Below are 17,700 nucleotides of genomic sequence, written 5' to 3' on the forward strand. Positions count from 1 at the left end.
AAAACAGACATTTGAGGTGAGCAAATCTTGAGTGTCACTGGCATTGCCCCTTACTGGAGCTGCTGTCCACCGAAACTTGGGAACAACCCAGAGTTCTCTCTTCTTCTTTTGCATAATTTATACGTCACTCTAACCATGGAAGGGTTATCATCATAAATAATAACTTTAGTATAGTTTGACGAATCTTCACGAAATTGTGAAAACTAGTTTTCCACTCATTTTGGCTGCTGTGTGGAAAGTTTGGGGTGATTCGTCAACTGATGGCAGACAAAACGGTAGGGCCCAAAAATGTATTTTCCACAAGGATTTTAGACAAGGCTTACATCCCAAACTGTTGGAGGAAATTACACCAAATTTGTCAGAAAGCTACATCCTGGCCAGAAAGCGTGTGTTTTGTAATTTGGTGTAAATCTGTTCAGTAGTTTTAGGGTTACTCTGTGGATCTCTCAGACATTATGTTGAGATCTGATTAGCTGCCTCCACTTCAACCAGGAAGAGGTGGCAGGAATCTTGGGACTTGGAGTCTGCCATGTTCCAAGACAAAAATATTAAAAAAAGACAAGGGGGCAGTGTAGGAATACCTGGACACCCTAGGGCTGGTCGTAGGGTCCCACAGGGACATCGATGGGGCCAAAAATGTGTTACATTTTTGAGCAAATCAGTGGTGGATCCGTGGAAAAAGTTTAAAGAAAAACAAGTGCAGTTTTCCATGCTTGTTTTTATATGCCCTGAGGGTGGGCCAAGGCCATGGAGGTATTAGTATATATAATCGGGAGAGGGTGCATGTGGCCTCCTCCCCAGGCCACTTTTTGCCTCAGGGACCCTATCCCCTGGGGCCAAGCTGAGTACAAGAAGGGAGAGTCAGCCTTGTGGCCTCCCTCACAGACCAATTTGACAAATTTGACTCCAGAGACCCTATCCCCAGGGCCCAGCCTTTATATAATGTATGAGGGGGCACACGGGCCTCCAGCCCAGGCTGATTTTAGCCACAGGGATCCAATCCCTTGGGACCCTGCTGCAGAAGCAAAGGTGAGGGGGGCGCGTGGTCACCCTCCCAGAGCCATAGCTGGAGCCCGCCCTGGGGATCCCATTCCCCAAGGCCAGCTGCAAATGTGTCCCAGGATACCCACTCTGCGGATAGGGAAACCTGTGTTTACTTCCGCCAGCAGGATCAATTTAAAAAATCCCTCCATGTGAGAGCAAACCGTAAGGGCCTGTTTTAGATATTGGCGGTAAAGGTCTAGTCATCGTTTTTTCGTGGATTTCCCATCTGCTTACTAGCCGGTCCGCTCGCTCTGTTTAGATGTTGACGAGTCCATAGACAAAAGACCACCACAGCCATGAATCACCATCTGTGTCAATGGCACCATAGGAAAAGGCAGCTGGCGGTGGGACTCAAGCCACTTTTACAATAGAGCCAATCACAAAGTGCCTTCCTGTCAATGAAACTCTGGCAGCTAAACCTCCAACCTGATTTGGCAGATTGGGAGGGATAAAACGATGAAACCTACCTTTTTCAGAGTTTTCACATTTCCTGCTGCTGTGAACCCGGTCATACAAGTTCTGCCGTTGTTGCTGCTCCTGGACCAAGATGAAAATCAACCAGTCAGTGCCAGAACAGAAGGTATGTGACTGTTTACCCTTCATCCTCAGAATTGTCGCTGTACATTAGCACTGGACTTGAACATGTTTAACAAATACTTGCAAGCCATAGTACAATGATGTGCAATGCATATGTGTGTAATGTCGTAGTTAGAAAAATGTTTAAAAACACTCTTCAAGTTATCAGTAACACCCACGAATCTGGTACTAATTACCTTCATGGCAATGGACACCTACACAGCAATCCCAAATAGAAATCTGTCCATACAGGTGTGTGCAATACTTTTTCCCAGACTACCATATCATATACATAAACAGTATATCAAATAAGAACTACTCAAATCCATGATAATTTAGCAATTGCACTTAAAAATGCTACAAGTGGTTGTATACAGAATGAACAACCAATCTTACCTCTAAACTGCAAACATGTCAGAGATGTATGAAGGTCACATGTCCCCTTGTTTGTGCAATGTATGACAACATGAGATGTCAGTTATCTTTAAAATGCTATGTTCCCTGTGTAATGCATATGTGCATATTATTGAAAAATGTTAAAATAACACACACATGCATTCCCCAGTCACAATAACAGAAGCACATGTCATTTTGTTTTAAGTGAAGTGTCCATTAAGATGATAAATGCTTGTTTCAAAATTAACATGTCCATCACAAATGTACAACACTGATGTATGCATAACTTGATGAATGGTTGCACCAAAATTAACATGTCCGTCACAAATGTATAACACTAATGTATGCAGGTAAAAAATATCTAAAATATATAACCTGTGTTTGTCACTGTCACAAATGAGAGTAAGTGCATGGCACCCACATTAGCTGAAATAACATCATCATCAAACAATTAGCAACAATCCAAAAATATGGCCAGGACCAGGGTATTCTCAAATTATTATTGATATGAATGAGACAACTTTCTCATAACGTTTTTTTTAGATGTTTTTCCAACCAAAAATAGCAAAGGCCAGAGGCTATAAAGTCCAAGGACTAGGTTGCATGCCCGTAACTTGCCCCCTATTTGCACTGCCAAAATACATCTCCTCTGGAAGGGGCATTTATGGGGCAGAGAGCAGGCACCTCAATGATGTTACTTGGGTTGGGGGCCCTTGAGTTTGGGAGGGGTGAGTTTGGGTTTTCAAGGGATGGGTTTGGATTTGAGAGGGGTACGTTTGGCTTTGGAAGGAGTGGTATGGAATGTGGAAGGGGTGGGTTGGGGTGCGGAAGGGGTTCCAATACATTTAGGTGTGGTGGTCTTCCATTTGTGAAGGGTGGTTTGGGATGAGGAAGGGGTCAGGACCTGGGCAAATATTAGGGCCTCTGTCGGGAAATAAATAGAATGTTCGGGAGCCAGTTCGGGTTGGGAGGTAGAGAAAGTGGCAGTGTCTGTTGTGCATGTGCCTGTTGATGGTGTGGTGGCTGACGGTCTGGTTGATGTGGTGTATGTCTTGGTTTGTGTTTTTTACTGGATGTCTCTTGTGTGGGTGAGTGTGGTTGTTTGTGTACAGTATGCGTGGGTGTGAATGTGTCTACAGTGGAGGTGCTGTGTGTTTGTATTGTGCAGGTGTGCTGGTGGTAAGTATGGATGTCTGTGTCATGGTAGGTGTGGTGTCTGCAAGTGTGCTGGTGGGGAGTTTGGATGTGTGTGTTGGGGTTGGTGTGATGTCTTTGGGTATGCTTTTGGTTGTGGTGGGGAATGTGGTGTCTGCAGGTGTGTGTGTGTGTCTGTATTTCATGCCATGTTTGTGTTTATGTGAGGGTGTGCTGCTTGTGTGTGTTTAAGTGTGTGTGTGCTCTGAATAGGGCTGGGAAGACGGATTTGTGACGGGGAAGGGGTGGGAGTTGGAGCACACGAATGGGCTGGGCGGAATTCTGCAGTCAGTGAGGAACGGCCTGTAAATGCCATCCAGGTAAGCTAGCAGCTGGGTCATCTAACCACTAAGCCCCTGGATGCCATTCAGTACTGTGGTCTGGCCTACAGTGATATGCTGCAATAGATCAGTAGCCTCCTTATTGAGTACAGCTTGGGAAACAGGGGCAGGGGTAGGTGCCTGCAGCAAAGGTGACATCACCCCTTTTAGGGGAGCGGCTAAGGCCAACTGGGGGCAGCAAGAGTAAGGGGCGGCGATGGAAACATGGGAGGCGGACGATCAAGCAGATGTAATAATCGCAGTTGGGTCCGCCACCACTAGGGACTGGTCATCTTAGGAAGCTGCCAAAGATGATGTAGAGTCACTTGTGGCCTCTGTGCCAGTCTCCTCGCCATCCCTGGCACTGGGTCCCTTTGTGTAAGTGGTGTCTGCACCAGGACCACTATGCCCAGCTTCTTCCCGCTGACGTAGCCGATGTCACCTTCACGATGTCTAGATGGTGCTGTAAAGACAGATACAACAGTTTGAGGGTATCTGGGTAAATAGATTTGAACATGAACCTTGCTCACAATAAAAGTCTACAAATTATACCAGCTTCAAGGTAATAAAACTTGGCTTTCTTAATCCTCACTATCTCATGCCTCTAGGAAAGAATTCCACAAATCATTTACCCACAGTCTAGAAATTCCTGATGCTAGCTTCCATATCATGTATGTCGTTTGTCTCTTAGCCACTCTTATTTCTCTGCATGTCAAATAGCTTTGACAACATTATTAAATGCACAGGCCTGGATACATTCCTAAACCACTTCAGTACTCAGCTAGAACATTTACACATATCCAAAAGAGACATGTTTTGGGCCTGATATTGACTCATCAAGATGGGATACTCCAACATCTATGTAATGGAACCTTCCATCTGTAATTGTCCTTTTAAGTATCACTTTTCCCACCATCATTTCTTTCTCATTTGAACATAACTAAGGACACTTAAATGTCATTTGGGGAACGTATAACTATGTCTCCAATGTGGACACATTCTTGTCTGTTTCAATCAATACAGTCTGCCATGAAAATTCATGTTGGTTGACACAGACTGGCAATTAGTGCGGTCAGGCTGCTGGTCATACAGTTGCCTCGTTGGGAGACCTGACCAAGCTGGACTTCTGCTGACTTCCTGGTCTAGCGTCAGAGGTTCTCCCACCTCTTCATGCAATGCAGGCTGCACCGCTTAAAAATCTCCAGGAACGCCAGGGCCTGCACCTTTTTTTGTGACGGAGTTCCACAAATCCTGCTTCTGATGGGCGTTGACCTGTATGGATGAGAACACAATACAATAAAAGATGTTTTGAGTGATTTTGTTTAATTTACAAACACTTCAAAGTTACTAAGAAACACTAATTTGCAGTGAACAGTGGATTAGCCTCAACACTTTATTTCTCCTCATGTTACCAATACACGACAAAATCATCTTCTAAGCCAGGATAGGAAACCTTTCATGTAGTGAGACCCTCTCCAGATTAGTCCAACACATGGTGAGCTAATAAAGACTAAACAACCTGTATATTATTTGTACATAACCACACGCACAGCTACATTTTCTTTATGCCTAACCATCTAAGAGTCAGATACAATGGTTTGCACCACGTACAGTGACTAAGGGCAGTATCGGAGGGCTGCCATGTGTCAGTGAGAGTATGGTTTTGAGTAATGTATGAGCAAGTGTGTATAGTACTGGGAAATACTTGTATGGCTTTTTGAGAGCCTGAGTAATTTAGACTTGCAGCACAGGAAATACCTTTCCCCATGTGTGGCACCATGAAATGTATGAGACATACAGGTACTCTTATTTCAAAGTATGTGATGCACTTTCACTTGACAAAACAGCATTAGACAATTCCACAACTTTGAAGAACCTCCCTGCACTTTACTTTTCACTCATTTCCAAATGAGCTGTATGTTTTTACTTATACTTGTGGTACAGTGTCTACTGGCCACTAAAGGTAAGGGGCCTGCTCTTTGTCTAATGAAACCTGGAATTGTGAGTAACATGAACTGAAAATTGAGATTATTCTTTCATGTGACTTTTCATTTCAAAGTACAGGCATTTCCAACATTGTCAAACAACATTCTGCACCCAGCTAAATCATCTTGTTCACTACACACCAATGACAACACTTCACACATGAACAAACGGGGACAAATTAGTCTGTGTACAAAGGAGGAACAAGTTAATGTGTGAAACATTTCCCACTCAAACATGTACCTGTTCCTCTTGGGGTGGTGAATCAGTTTCCTGTTGCGGCAGGGCCTCCCTGGCTGTGGCTGTGGAAGGTGGATCTTGTCCAGATGCAGAAGGACCACAGACAGGGGTAGACGGTACAGGAAAAACCCTGCACATGTGGTGATAAATGTCAAACATTACCCCTTTCAAGGAGCACAAATTGAAGTTGATATCAAGGAGCACAAATTGGAGTTGATATTCTGCATCTCAACATTGTGCTCCCTCTGCACCTGCTTCTTGTCCCCGGGCTCTGCTAGGACCTGGCGCATCACGTCTTGGGTCTCCTGTATTGCTTCCAAGACTCGGTCAGTGGTGGTACGTGTGACAATGATGCCAGTGGCCTTACTTTCCTCGCCAACAGATTCCCTCCTGCAATGCCTACCCCAACTAACATGTGCCCTTGAGCCAGTGTGGCCCATCCCACTGAGTCCTAGCACAACTGGAGGTAGTGATTGCTCAACAGTAGCTAGGACAGGACTGGGAGGTACATGATGAGAGTTGTGTTCCTCTGGACACAGGAAGTAGAGGTATCCATAGGTGTACTTGTTGTAGCAGCTGGGGTGGGAGGTATAGTTGTGTGCCAAGTGTGACTCACTGTGGCTGTCTGCCCAGACAGACCAGATGGACCATGCATCCCCTCATCTTCTGGACTTGCAGGAGTTATGTCCTCATTGTAGGATTGTGCCTGGCCTGAAGTGAAGGTGTGTCTTTGGTTGCAGACCATGGTCAACCAGCTCTGGGTGTTGGACCTAATATAAATTACAAAATAAAAAGACATTAAAGATCTGTATTGTACCTCAAATGTGTTTTCAGCTACAGACAACACAACTTAAAAAAGGAGATATTATGATTAATGGTATGCTGAGGCCTTTGTGTGATTATTCGTACTCGTGCAGGTTAATGGACATAAAACCACACTTCAGTAACAATGATAGAGAGATATCCTGAAATGTAAAATGTTTAGAAAGTGTACACTACATGTACAAGACATACAACTCTTTTTTTTAATCTTTTTTATTTGGCAGAGTATAAATGGAAAACATGATTTCATCATTAACAAAAAACACAACCTGCACAATTGATCCAAATACACCAATTAATAACAATGGTAAAAGCAGTAGCATGACAGCACTAATGACCGCCGATGACACTGATCATTTCACAGTAAATAAAGTGCACATTTTTAACTATGCCCTTCCTAGGTCCCTCCGACAATGCTCGGATTTCACTAAAGTACATAGGTACCAAAAGATAATCGGAAAAACATTAAAATGGCTTTGTGCATCATAACTAAGTAATCAGTAAGCAAATTCCCCACCCTAAGAACAATACTGACATACTGATTAACTATAAACTAATAGCCAGAGATCACTATTGCATGTGAGCAGGCATGAATCTTTCAAATGTTGCAGGAATATCCACCAACATATATAGCGCACGTATATGATTCCTTAATTCCTTAATCCTACCCTTAGAAGCATAGATTACTCTATGTGATCATTTATAAATACAAATCACCAGGGTCCCACTCCCCCCATGTTTAAAAAAACCTTAAAACTGGTCCCACTCTTTTTGCATATGCTTCTTCAAATAATTTAGTTCTATGCATCTTTTCACCCCACAATTGGAGTATTAATGAACGTGCCACGGCACTTGCTAATGAAGCAAACCATTTACAATAACTTTGACCATTTCACAGTAAATAAAGTGCAAATTTTTAACTATGCCCTCCCTAGATCTCTCCGACAATGCTCGGATTTTACTAAAGTACATAAGTACCAAAATATAATCGACAAAACTTTAAAATGGCTGCGTGCATTAGAACTAATTAATCGGTTAATAAATACCCCACCCTAAGGAAAATACTGACATACTGATTAACTATAAACTAATAGCCAGAGATCACCATTGCATGCGAGCAGGCATGAATCTTTCAAATGTTGCAGGAATATCCACCAACATATGTAGCGGCTGTATATGATTCCTTAGTACCTTAATCCTACCCTTAGAAGCAAAGATTACACTATCTGATCATCTATAAATACAACTCAACAGTGTCCCACTCCCCTCATGTTTAAAAAAACCTCAAAACTGCTCCCACTCTTTTTACATATGCTTCTTCAAATAATTTAGTTCTATGCATCTTTTCACCCCACAATTGGAGTATTAATGAACGTGCCACTGCAATTGCTAATGATGCAAACCATTGGAAAAATGTTATACATTTATACATTGCGGGGGAGGAGCCAAATATAGCCAGAGTGACTTCAGGTAAAAAGGGATCATGAATTGTATTACTTATCTAAAAAATCTTCTTCCCAAAAAGCCTGTAGTTTTAGGCAACTAAAGAAGATGTGTCCTCAATCACCACGACCCATCGCCTTACAGCAAAAACATTGGTTCGGGTTGAAGGGTACATCCCATAAATCCTTGATGGCGTATAATACACCAACCATTATGCAAGGAATGCCATCCTTTTATAATTTGCTGCTCTCAGTGACTTATACCCCATCTCACTATTGTACTGCCGTTCTCTTGGTGAGATCTTACACACGTTCTCACTAATCACTTTTTCTAAAAACACCGGCACCACTGTTTGGGCAATATCCTTTTTAAGCAATCTGTATCAGTTACCCAGCCCTAATAACTTGTTCTCAAAAATATAGCAATCAACATAGATGATTCAGACTTTAATTCCCTGTAACTATCCTTTAAGAAACATTTTATCTGCCTAAAACTTAAATGTAACTTTAGAGTGCCATTCCCAAATATCTGGGTAACTTGATCCCAATATATTACTGTTGATTCTACAAAGAAATCGCCCAATTGCCTAAACCCCTTCTCTTCCCATCAGAAAGAATAGATTGCAGGACCGTCATCTCTCACATTTGTGTACCCTTAAGTTGAGTATAGGTATGGCATGTAGGCATGTCCCATTGCTTAAAAACAGCCAGTAAGCATTGTGCCAATTGACCTAAAGTATTGTACCTCGTTTTATTAGGTGACTTTGCAGTCTTGAGGAAAACCAGGAGTTGTACTGCACTTTTCTTTACCATAAGATTAAAAAAAGAAAAAAATCAAATCCAAAGTCTCTAATAGAGAGCCTAATAAGATTATCCAAGAGAACCCCCTGATAATAAATCTTGATTTGGGGAAGTACCAAACACCCTTGGTCTACCTCCAATTCTAATGTAGGCGCCTTGACCCTAGGATTCCTATTCTGCCACATACACTTTCGAAAATCTGACTCAATTTCACAAAAATAGGCACTAGGGACTAACAGATGCAGAATAATAAAAATAAATAAAAACAGGGCAAAATTGACATTTTAACTGAAGCAACTCTCCCTATTAACGTCAGTGGCAATAAAGTCCATCTTGCCAATAAAACTTTCACTTTATTCAAAGTTACAATCTAATTATGTTCAAAAAGGTCCACAGGATTATTGGCCCCACATATCCCTAAATACCTAGCTGTATGCTGAAACAGTGTTTGAAAACATGATGGAAAATTGGCTTTAGATGCATTTAATAGAAGAAATTCAGGTTTGGCCTTATTTAGTTTGTAACCGCCTAGTTTTCTGTATTCTGTAATTGAGTCTCATAGCCGCTGAATATTACCTTTATCTGCTCTTAACTATAACATTGCATTGTCCGCGAATAGTTTTATCTTACACATGCCTTCCAACGGGGAAGGGGGGGGGGGATAAATTATTCCCCTGAATTTTAATAGCCAGAAGTTCAATAAAGAAATGTAAACAAAATTGTACAAAAGGGACATCCTTGCCTGGTATCTGGTTTAAACCTTACTCAGCCTGTCATTAAAATTCACCCTAGCCTCTGCACAAAAGTATAGCTTCTTCAACGTTTCCAGAAATTGAGCTGGGAAACCAAACCAATCTAAGCTGAAAAACAAAGCCTACATTTTCAACAAATCTAACGATTTTTAAGTATCTGGCATTAAAATGGCTGCTTTCTGCTGATTATTCGAAAAGCAGTCTATAGCTTGCACCAAAAACTGGATATTAGCTGCTAAAGTTCTTTGCAGTAGAAATCCCGACTGATCTTGATGAATAACTACTTGCGCTTCAAGTGCTACTCGGCCAGCCCAAATTTTCATTAACAGTTAGTAGTCTGCATTTAATAGGCTGATAGGGCGATGTGAATTAGCATCTAGAGTGCTTTTGTCTTTTTTCAAAATGCTCACTATAACAGATTCCTTGAAAGATTTGGGACCCACTACTCCTTTAATTTGGATAAAAAGCCTTGTCAAAAATGGAAGGAGCGCTGTAATAAACATTTTATAAGATTCAGTTCGAATTGTATTAGTTCCTGTGGGTTTCGCATTTGGCATTTTTCAAGTGCATTCATCACTTCTGCCTGCTCAAATCCCTGAACGAGAGCCTCTTTACTGCTTGAAGGAAGCTGAGGTAAATCAAGAGATTCAAAATAAAACTCCAGCTGAGGACGAGTAACTTCCTCAGCTTCTTGGTATATGCGTCTATAATGTTCTATGAAAACTTCTGCTATTGCATGTTCCTCATATTCCATTCTATCAGTGCTAGGATAATTAATCTTGTTCACTCTCTGTTGATTTTATATATTTAGTTTAGTTGAACACTCCAGATATTTCCCAATTTGCTGACTCTCCTCAAACATTTTGCTGAAAGGCTTTACTTCCCGCTATTGCTTCCACCAAGAAGAAATCCTCAAGAGCTTGCTTAGCCATTTATAACACACCTTTCTTTCCCTGATACGCGTTCCTATCGACCGATCTACACCTAGATACTAATAGTTCATTCAGTGCCCTCTCCACATCATTTTGTAGTGTAGGAATTTGCTGGTGACAGGCCCTATTCTGTCTAGCTTTTTAGGCTATACCCTGCCCTCTAAGGGTGGATCTGAATGCTCTCAGACCATAAAATCCGAAGCTGAGTTATTATTTGTCTAAATAAATCTTTGACAACACATTGAGTCTCCTCAAGCCAATTTTGTCTTGTCGCAGAGGCCAGCGACACTGCCCGCTCGAGCCGCGGTCCATTTTACAGGCACGGGGCCTGCCGCGACCCTTTTTCTGACCTCGAGCTGTCTTCTCTGCTGCGGCGGGGTCGAGGGCCCAGGATTGGGCTTCGGTCCTTGCCGTGCATTGTGGCCGGCGCGGATGTTAATATGGGACGCCCGCGGACCACCCCTCGGCCTTCCACTCATCTGGTGCCCATTACATGGACTTTTCTTTTCCCTCTTCTTCGGGTAACCATTTTTTCTATCTCTCCCAGCATACCTTTCTCTTTTCTTGTTCCCTGCATTCATCTGATTCCCTTCTTACTATGGTGCTTTTCCTATCTAGTTCTATAACCCTTTCCCAATCCAAGATGGCTGTTTTTCATCTTCCTGTTTGTCACTTCCTGTCTAGGGTTATATAAGGGGATTGATTTTTCTTCTCTTTGCGTTGCAACGCTTCTCCTGTGGTGGTTACGCTCAGGCTGGTCTTCTATTCGGAATCCAGTTTTTGATCCTGTTTTTATCTCTGTTCTTCATTAGATATTCCTGGCATCTAAGTTCTGATTTTTCTTGTGTCCTCCTTTTGTTCCAGGGAGTTCCTGACTGGAGGTTTTCCCCCTCCCTTTTTCTCTGGGACTCCTTCTGGAGGGCATGGACTGTGGTGGCGTATTACTGTCAGCAGCACCATGGCTACCGGAAGGGGTCGCCCCTACCTCGGCCAGAGCCAGACTTGCAAGAACCAAGGCCGCACGTCTTTTTCCTATGGTCTGGATGGTAAGCCAAAGACAAACTGTGACAGATTGCAACGCCCAAAACTCCGGTCGTGGTCCAGTATCATGGAGGATCCCTCAACAAGTACAGAACAAACAAATCAGACATTGCGCTTGACTATCTAACAACAAGCCCAGGAACTACATCAGCTACGAAATGAAAACGTGGCCTTACAACAAACCTTAACTTCCAGGACCACTGATGTTCCCACCGTTTCTTCCACTACACCCCGTTTTTTCTGGGGATCCCAACAAATTACGATACTTCCTAGATGCCACAAAAGTTTATTTTGCATTTAGACCGTCACAATTCATGTAAGACAAGACCAAAGTTGGAAACCTAATCAGTGCCCTGTCCGGCCCGGCCTTAGCCTGGGCAACTCCTTTGGTAACCTCCAATGATTCCCATCTGTCCAATTTTCCAGTCTTCATCGCTGCCTTTAAGCAAATGTTTGAGCGTCCTGGACTTGAAACTTTAGCAGAAGAAGCCTTATGCGACATCCAACAAGGGAATCAGGATACCTTACAATACATCACACAGTTTAGGCAACTGGCAGCAGAAACCTCTTGGGTAGAACGTACCCTTGTTACTCTTTATTGAAGAGGTCTGCAGGAGGAGATCAAAGATAAATTAGTGCATTCTGCTAGAGTAGAGGATCTCAAAAGTCTAATGGACTTAACTCTTGCCATAGAATACTGTCTTAACAAACGCAGGATGGAGAAGAAAAATAATCGTATGCCATCACATTCAGTAACCTCACATGCGCCTCCTGCAAATTGACATTGCTTGTGGACCTTTATTAACTAGTGAGCATGAAACTAGACGAACGAAGGGACTATGGCCCTCATTACAACACTGGTGGTAAATCCTGCTTTCCACCGTTGCGGCGGCGGAATTCCGCTACAGGTATTACAACTCACATCTCGGAACCCACCACAATACAGACACCCACACAAGTCCGTCACACCAAAGGTCAGTGATAAACTGGCGATATCAAAACCTACACCGTTACGCCAACAAGAATACGCCCACACTATCACGACCCACGAATCAATGTGGCAGTCTTTCAACCGCGGTAATCCATTGGCGGTGCACACCACGCGCTCAAAATACACACACATTTACAAAACACAACCACATTTGACAATTCCAAATACACACACCTGATACACAAACACACACCACACACCCACAACACTATAAAACACACACCCACATTACCCACAAACCCTTACAACCTAAACATTAGAAGAAGGCCAGAGAGAGAGATTAGCTAACACAACACCAGCATCCACAGACACACACCACCATCACTCATACAACATCCACGCACCTCACACAACTCACACCAACACATACCCCCACACATCACAACAGAAAGCACCTCACACATCACCCACACCACATCATGGCACCTCAAAGAGACCCCAGGTTTTCTGAGGAGGAGCTCAGGGTCATGGTGGAGGAAATCATCCGGGTAGAGCCACAGCTATTCGGATCACAGGTGCAGCAGACATCCATTGCAAGGAAGATGGAGCTATGGCGGAGAATCGTCGACAGGGTCAACGCAGTGGGACAGCATCCAAGAACACAGGATGACATCAGGAAGAGGTGGAATGACCTACAGGGGAGGTACGTTCCGTGGTATCAAGACACCAGATTGCTGTACAGAGGACTGGTGGTGGTCCCCCACCTCCTCCCCCACAACCAACAAAATGGGAGGAGCAAGTCTTGGCAATAATGCATCCTGAGGGCCTCGCAGGAGTAGCAGGAAGGACTGGACTCTGGTAAGTCATATCTTAACTACTGTATCCCCCCACCCCACCTGCATGCCATCACATACCCCCACACTTACCCTCACCCCACCACACCATCATTTCCATATGTCCCACTATCACAAACCACACATCTCAATACCAAGGCCCTGCCTGCAACACCTATGCATGGACCACCGTAACTAAAGCATGTTCAGTACAGAAACCCACACAGACCCCAAACCAACTATCACAAAAGGGCTAACACAATGACGCAAGCACAGGAGTAGACGGTACCTCACCCAATGCACAAGATGGCACACACAGATACTAAAACTATGCATTTAAACCCCAACAGGACCCCTACCCAACGTCATCGGACAGGAGGTGTCAGACATATCCAGTCCCCCTACAGAAGAGGCCCACAGTGATGACAGCAGCTCTGCACGCCTGGATCAAGATGACCAGCCCGGCCCATCAGGGACATTGGGACAGTCGGTTCCCCTGACACAGTCCCAAACCACCACAGAGCCTCCCCCTCAGGAAACACCGCGACAGCTCCCACCCAGCGGGCCGATTCCTCTGTCCCCAGGACACGTCAATCAGCAGTGTCCACCACTACAGGGACCCCATGCAAACCCACCAACCCAAGACAATCAGGGACCTGGGGTCAGTGGCAGTGGCCACAAGGTTCAGGGGACAGGGAACAGAGGCACAGGATAACAGGGAAGCTGGGAGGACTGCTGTACGACAGGGGGAGGACAGGCCCAGGGAACCGACACTCCATGAGGCACTCTCCAACATCATGGGAGCATACCTCCCAGGAGACCATGGGCACCGTACTGGCCAAGTTTCATGAGACCCAGCGGCTGCAGGTGGAACACTACCTGGGGATCAGGGAGGAGTTGAAGTCCATTAACACCACCCTGGTCACCATTGCAGGGGTGCTGGCAGACCTTGTCAACACCATGAGGGACACAGTGGCACACAAACGGGGCCCTGACACTAGCCTGGACGATGAACAGCCCTCCACCTCTGCTGGCGCTAGTGGACAGGAGGCACCGCCACAGGAACAACTGGCCACCAGCACCTCACACCATGCAGAAGGAGAACCACCACGCAAACTGTCCCTGAGATCCATGAACAAGACAGAGAACATTGCCAAGACCCCCGACAGGAAATAAGACCCTCCTGAATGTCACCCTTCTGTCCCACTTTGTCAACCTGTCCACCTTAAACTGCCATAGCTCCACTTCCAATGCCCCATTGGACAATGCACCTGTGAGACCAAGAGACTGGACTCTGCCATGAACATTCCTCCACCATCACCCCAACACATTTCACACCCCCTCCATTTATTTGCACAGAAATAAACACCCTTGAATCACAATGCAATGTGGAGTCAGTCTGTGCTTTCACAAATATGTAATTGCAAAATCTCTGAAATATAGCAAGGTCAATGTACTTGTTCACATACCAATGTTACACAGCTGCAGGCCAGGAGTAAACATAGCAGAGGGCACAAATTGGGACCCAGACCTGTGAAATGGAAAGCCAAAGTTACAAGGCAGGGTCCTTACACAGAGGTAAAAAGGCAGACGTTTGCTAGATCCTACAATAGTATGAGATGTGGGAAGCAGTTCCATCATCTTACCTGTGTCTCACTGGAAGTATTGCATGATGATGTTGATTCGGTTGTCTACATATTCTTCTTCTGCCTCCTCTTCCTCACTGTCCACAGGCTCCACAGCTGCCACAAGACCACCATCAGGCCCATCCTCCTGCAGAAAAGGCACCTGGCGCCGCAAAGCCAGGTTGTGCAACATACAGCAGGCCATGATGATCTGGCACACCTTCTTCGGTGAGTAGTATAGGGATCCACCTGTCAGATGGAGGCACTGGAATCTGGCCTTCAGGAGGCCGAAGGTGCGCTCTATTATCCTCCTAGTTCACCCATGTGCCTCATTGTAGCATTCCTCTGCCCTTGTCCTGGGATTTCTCACTGGGGTCAGTAGCCATGACAGTTTGGGGTAACCAGAGTCACCTGCAAATATTGAGGGACAACTGTTAGACATCCTCCAAACATTAGGGAATCTCCCATACCCAGGCAGCAAATTAAACTGTGTGGGGACTTTAGCCTCACCTATTAGCAACACCCGGTCCTCTGGAGTTGCCCCATCACATAAGGGATGCTGCTATTCCTCAAAATGTAAGCGTCATACACTGAGCCAGGATACTTGGCATTCACATGGGAGATGTACTGGTCTGCCAAACACACCATCTGCACATTCATTGAATGGTATCTTTTCCGGTTTGTGTACACCTGTTCACTCCTGCGGGGGGACAAATGCCACATGTGTACCATCAATGGCACCAATGATGTTGGGGATATGTCCCACGGCATAGAAGTCACCTTTCACTGTGGGCAAATCCTCCACTTGAGGGAAAACAATGTAGCTGCGCATGTGTTTCAGCAGGGCAGACAACACTCTGGACAACACGTTAGAGAACATTGGCTAGGCCATCCCTGATGCCATGGCCACTGTTGTTTGAAAAGACCCACTGGCCAGGAAATGGAGTACAGACGGGACCTGCCCTAGACGGGGTATTCCTGTGGGATGGCGGATAGCTGAGATCAGGTCTGGCTCCAACTGGGCACACAGTTCCTGGATTGTTGCACGATCAAGTCTGTAAGTGATAATGATGTGTCTCTCTTCCATTGACGACAGGTCCACCAGGGGTCTGTACACCGGAGGATGCCACCATCTCATCACTTGCCCCAGCGGACGTGCCCTTTGGAGGAGAACGGTGAGCAGAGGGTCATTCATCACTTAGGTATCACAATGCTGTTTTGCAAAAATGTAACAATTTCTCTATGTGCCTTTGTCTGTCCATATTCCCGGCCTCAATAGGTGTGACGCAGTTATTTGGCCTGCAATGTGGCCCCCTGAAATGGCCGCTGTCTGACCTGTAAGGTGGGACATGGGGAAATGAGGTAACTGTGCTGGCGTTGTACACCGTCGCAGTAGGCGGTCAAAGACCGCGGCGCAATTCAGCATTGGTTAACATTGGGCCCTATGGGTTCCAGGAACCAATGACGATGTACGGCAGTGGTGGCGGTATGCACTGCCGCGGACGTGCCTGCCATTTTCTAACTGTTCACTCACTGAATATCTGACCTTCAAAAGGAGAGGACCTACACTGCAAGTGCTGCTGTGACCTGTGTCTGGAAGCGACAACGGCTACAGTGTCTGGGGAAAGGGCCCCTGTCTCCACTTTGGAGGAGTTGGAGAAACTAGTGGATGGGGTCCTCCCTAGTACACGCAACTGTATGGTCCTCCAGACAAACAGGTGAGTACACTGGGAGCATGGTGGATGGCACATGATTCTATGGAGTGTCGTGGATGGAAGACGGGGGGACAGGCCAGCATGTGAGGATATTGTCTGTGTATGTATGTCTGGGCCAGGGTGGGAGGTTATTAGGCAATGCGTGAGAAGAACTGTACGGGATAGTAACATCCATTATTACTTCACTTTTCCTCTCAGTCAGCGCCCTCCAGAAGAAGGGGATTTGGCATGCCATCGCCAAGGAAGTGCAGATCCTGGGGGTCTACCAAAGACGGAGCACCCACTGACGGAAAAATGGGAAGACCTGCGCCGCTGGAGCAAGAAGATGGCGGAGGCACAGCTGGGGATGGCCTCCCAACATGGAAGGGGTGCTGTCGCACCATGACCACCCTGATGTACCGGATCCTGGCGGTGGCATATCCGGAGTTGGATGGGCGCTTGAGGGCATCACAGTAGCCACAAGGGGGTGAGTACACTCTCATTCAGCTGACTCTGCGCGCTTGACAAGGTGTCTCATTGGGGGGGGGGGTGGCCTGTGGGTTCCCCTAGGCAAGGGCTGGCGCGCAAACGTAGATCCATTGTTTTGCATCCTCATTCCCAGTCCAACCCCAAAGGTGGCATTTGTCCTCTACACCTAGTCAGGCTCCCATGGGTTCCAACTGTGCATGAAATGGGTCTAGACAGTGTCCCCCTTGGGCATGTGCTTTTCCCCTGCACTGTTAGTGCATAGCTTAGTGCATAAGGCTGCTCCCTGTGTGTTGTGTCCTCCAACTGTAGTGGTGTTGCATGCACTGACCATGTTCCTCTTCTGTCTTCCCCCCTCTTTTTGTTTTGTCACCCTGTTCTTGCGTGCATTAGCATCATCTGTCGAGGATCAGTGGCACCGGAGCAGGAGGGAGCTGCATCTCACATGGCCCTGGAGGGTGAAGTAACGGAGTCTGAAGGCACCAGTGGGACGGAGGGTGAGGGGAGCACCACGACGGGGACAGGAGCATACACCAGCGACAGCGACTCCTCCTCTGATGAGAGCTCCCTTGCAGTGGCGGGCACCTC

At 45.6% G+C, this 17,700-nt stretch overlaps 1 protein-coding gene across 3 annotated transcripts in view; it reads left to right on the forward strand.

Moving 5' to 3' along the window:
• Positions 1–17,700, forward strand: part of LOC138250169 (toll-like receptor 7) — a 135,179-nt gene that overhangs the window by 92,576 nt on the left and 24,903 nt on the right. The window contains exon 2 of one of the 3 annotated variants that reach the window (XM_069204706.1): positions 1,521–1,624. The exons of the other annotated variants lie outside the window; for them this stretch is intronic. Coding sequence (XP_069060807.1) covers positions 1,592–1,624 — 33 coding nt within the window. The 5' untranslated portion in view covers positions 1,521–1,591. The remainder of the gene's footprint in view (positions 1–1,520; positions 1,625–17,700) is intronic. 3 annotated transcript variants of the gene reach the window in all.

The sequence above is a fragment of the Pleurodeles waltl genome, chromosome 8 (assembly GCF_031143425.1).
Source record: "Pleurodeles waltl isolate 20211129_DDA chromosome 8, aPleWal1.hap1.20221129, whole genome shotgun sequence".
In the NCBI taxonomy this organism is placed as follows: domain Eukaryota; kingdom Metazoa; phylum Chordata; class Amphibia; order Caudata; family Salamandridae; genus Pleurodeles; species Pleurodeles waltl.